The 3,391-nt window shown below is 50.0% G+C and overlaps 1 protein-coding gene across 1 annotated transcript; it reads right to left on the reverse strand.

Moving 5' to 3' along the window:
* Positions 1-531: 531 nt before the first annotated feature.
* On the reverse strand, positions 532-3,132 carry LOC123040548 (uncharacterized). The gene is made up of 3 exons (XM_044463360.1): positions 2,146-3,132; positions 1,972-2,026; positions 532-1,895 (listed from the first exon to the last, which is right to left on the reverse strand). The coding sequence occupies exons 1-3, from the start codon at positions 2,925-2,927 to the stop codon at positions 1,776-1,778; spliced, it is 957 nt and encodes a 318-aa protein (XP_044319295.1). The 5' UTR covers positions 2,928-3,132; the 3' UTR covers positions 532-1,775.
* Between the last annotated feature and the right edge of the window lie 259 nt (positions 3,133-3,391).

The raw sequence follows: 3,391 nt of genomic DNA on the forward strand, positions 1-3,391 counted from the left end.
CGAGCGCAGGATGGTGGCGCTGTCTAGCGTCGTGGTGGCGTCGATGGCAGAGTGACCTGGCACGGTTCATGCAATAGTACAGCTCTGAAGATGGATTGATGGTACGTGGCTGCGGCGGCCTCATACCCGGCAGGGGTCCTGGTTGAAGAGCACGCCGGACTGGTTGGTGCCCATACCCGACAGGCGTCCTGGTTGGGACCTCAGGTCTTAGATGTTAGGTTTGGCTGCGAGGTCTGTTTGGTTTTAGGCCCAGACCATCAGCGCCCCTTCATCAGTTAGATAGGAGTAGCGACAGAGGTTGCGAAGATGGTGGCCTTGGTCTTACTGTTGTACGACTTTGTAAGGTCTTGTGTTAATAATTAATAAATTGGCCGTATGCATCGTCCAGATGCAGAGGTTGGGGGTTTTCCTCCTTTTCGAAAAAAAAACTGCCGCTTGATGGTTTGTACAGCTGTACCTGGTGCATATACGCAGGAGAGGGATATTTGAGTGTCATGTGTGTATATGGCCAATATCTGGAAAAGGCATATATAAAAGTAAGTCCAATTTTAAGCATCCGAAGACACCAGCATCCATAACTCATTTTTTAGTTGTTTCAGGATAAAATATTTAGGCCCTATACAGTGCAGCTTCCATAGGTGCTTATGTTATGGAGTTTCCAAGAACTCCTAGCTAGGATCTCGATCAAGAAGGAAATAACATGCACTACTGGTCAATCATCGTAAGTTCGTCCAGGTCTGACTGGAACCATATGGCATTCATGGGCTCCTTGGCATAAAAGGAAGGGTAGTAGCATTGCTCTTGGAATGAGTAGAATGCCTGCTTCCTGCCACCACCGTTGGTCTCGTTATAGTTTGGTAGGAACACCTTGTTACATAAATCTTCTCCGACAGGTGGCACATCAATTAAAGCATTCTTCCTATCCCAAAAACACGGCCGCGCCCTCCAACCCTTCCAACTCTGACCAAACCATCCGAGACCGATCCGGCTTGAACATTTTGATGGACCCATCATCGCCATTTTCTCTGACAATGGTGATCAGCTCCCGCTTCCACTCCACCAGATAGCTATAGTCCCATTCCCTAGAATGCACCTCATTGCTTCCACGTATTGGTTGATCCGGCTTTTTCCATGAGGTTCCATTCCATTTCGTCCTCGTTCGGGTCCATGACTCCAAGCCTGCCATTGATGTCCAGAAAATAGAAGAGTCCGTCCAGGAAAACGGGGTTGTGAGATGCCATGAAGAAGGGCACGTCATAATCACCAAAGCATTCTTTCTTCCAATTTTCATCTCCCATTGGCCATGTTCGTATGATGGTAACTTGGCCGCTTGGGTTAGTTCCTGCGACGAGGACCACGAAGTCCGGAGAACCCAACACTGCAGAAAACGACAATCCTTTGAGGACAGGGACTTTCAAAGGTGGAATAGCGATCACATGGCCGCCATCAGGATAATTCTTGAACGGATTCACTAGGAAGAGCATGTGGTCGCCGGCTCTCGACATGATGACCCAGCCGTTCTTTGTGAAATGTAGTAACTGTGATCCTTGAGATTCCAGACCTGAAACATGGATGTTTACCCTGATGCTATACTTCTTCTCGCTCACCGGATCAAAGATCTCGAGAAGATCCTCCTTGTTCCTTCCTGCTGGTCGAGTTGTCATGAGCAATGGAGAGACTTTTGCATGCTGGATCGGGCTCTTAATGGAGTTCCACTGCTTGCACACAGCTTTCTGGTGTAGGAAATCGATGAATGAAATCTTGTGTACTAGTAACTACAACAAGTCGGTACGGAGGTCACACCAATGCCTCTCCTCTGGAGAGGCCGCAGTACGCATCGCCATGTCCTCTGTTTCTTGCTCTCCGCAGCAATGTTCAATTCTTGTATGCATCATCTACCAAGGTATACATGTTAAACTAGCGTACTCAACCCAGTTAATTTATCAGTAATATAATCATGTGTAGACTTACTTCACTGGAGGCATTATCAGAAGCGTCGATAGTTCGTGCTGCTTCGAGACCAAAGCTGCAAACACATATACATATATATAGAGAGACATTAAACCATAGAATTCATCGAGCACACAAATACTAGTATTCCTACAGTAAAACTTGTTCAAATCGAGCGAGTGGAATTGAACTTACCTAGTGGGAAGAGCCCAGAAAACTTGGTCCTCACCATCATCATTATCATCATCACATCCCTCGACAATACCAAGACAAATGGTCATATCATCAAGACAAACGGTATAGATACCAAATACACCGCAAACTTTGCGCAGCACATGGATGCAGTTGGGTTGGGTTCCCGCTTCAGTGGCCGACGGGACCGCGAAAGTAAACCGGCCTACAAAGAACGTTTTGTCCCCAATAGTTTCGACCGTCTCCCACGCATTATCTTCATCGTTCCATCGGAAAACCTTCACATCCACCACCTCTTCCGGGTACCCAAAGATGCAGCAGCGCACCAAGAAGAGCTCGCCATCGGGACACGGCACCGGGTAGCACTTGTACTCAGCGTGCACTGGGCACCGCGGCGGGAGTGTCATATCCATCCTCTCGACCACCGGCGCCGGGCCGGACACATCAAGGGCCACGAAGGATAACATGGTCGTCGCGTACACCTTCCCCTGGTGGCCACGGGTTATGGGGCCGTCAAACTGGTCGTTCATGTCAACGAGCTCCACAGGGAGACGGGACCACTCGGGGTCGCCGGGGCGGCAGTGGAGAAGGTACCTCTCCCTGACGAAGTCGAGCATGACCGTACAGTCAGGCGGGGTTTGCGCCGAGAGCGCGCAGCCGAACCATAGGTACGGCTCTGGCGCGTCCTCGGGCAGCGGCGGGAGAGCGATTACGGTGGGGGCCGACAACAACGGAGTATCAGCGAAGCTCACCAGGGAGCACTCCTTGCTTTGCTCGTCGACCATGAGCGACCAGTCTCCGTCGAGGCCGAGGCATCGTTTCCCTCGCAGAAACGGCACGTCCGGCGTCTCGTCCCAGGGGCTGCATCCGTCGAACGGCGCGAAGAGGGGCAGCTTTGCTTGTCCCGTCGAATTGTACCACCCACGGCGGCTGGTGCGTCTTGGCCATCGACTAGGGTTTTTTCAATCTTTTTTTTTTTGAGATTAGGGTTTTTTCAATCTCAATCGATCTGAAATCTTCAGAGGGCTTCCATCTATATATATCTCGATCTCAAGCGATATGCAGTCCGTGTCGGACAGACTCTCGCCAAACAGATCGTTGGGCCGGCCCAATGCCTACAGGGCGCACGTACTGGCCCCGCCCTTGCGTTCGACCGTAAACGTTTCAACTCTTGTATCATCAGTATATTCTACATATACTAAACCTTGTCTAAAAAAACATATACTAAACCTAGCTAGGTTTAGTTTAC

The sequence above is a fragment of the Triticum aestivum genome, chromosome 2B (assembly GCF_018294505.1).
Source record: "Triticum aestivum cultivar Chinese Spring chromosome 2B, IWGSC CS RefSeq v2.1, whole genome shotgun sequence".
Lineage (NCBI taxonomy): Eukaryota > Viridiplantae > Streptophyta > Magnoliopsida > Poales > Poaceae > Triticum > Triticum aestivum.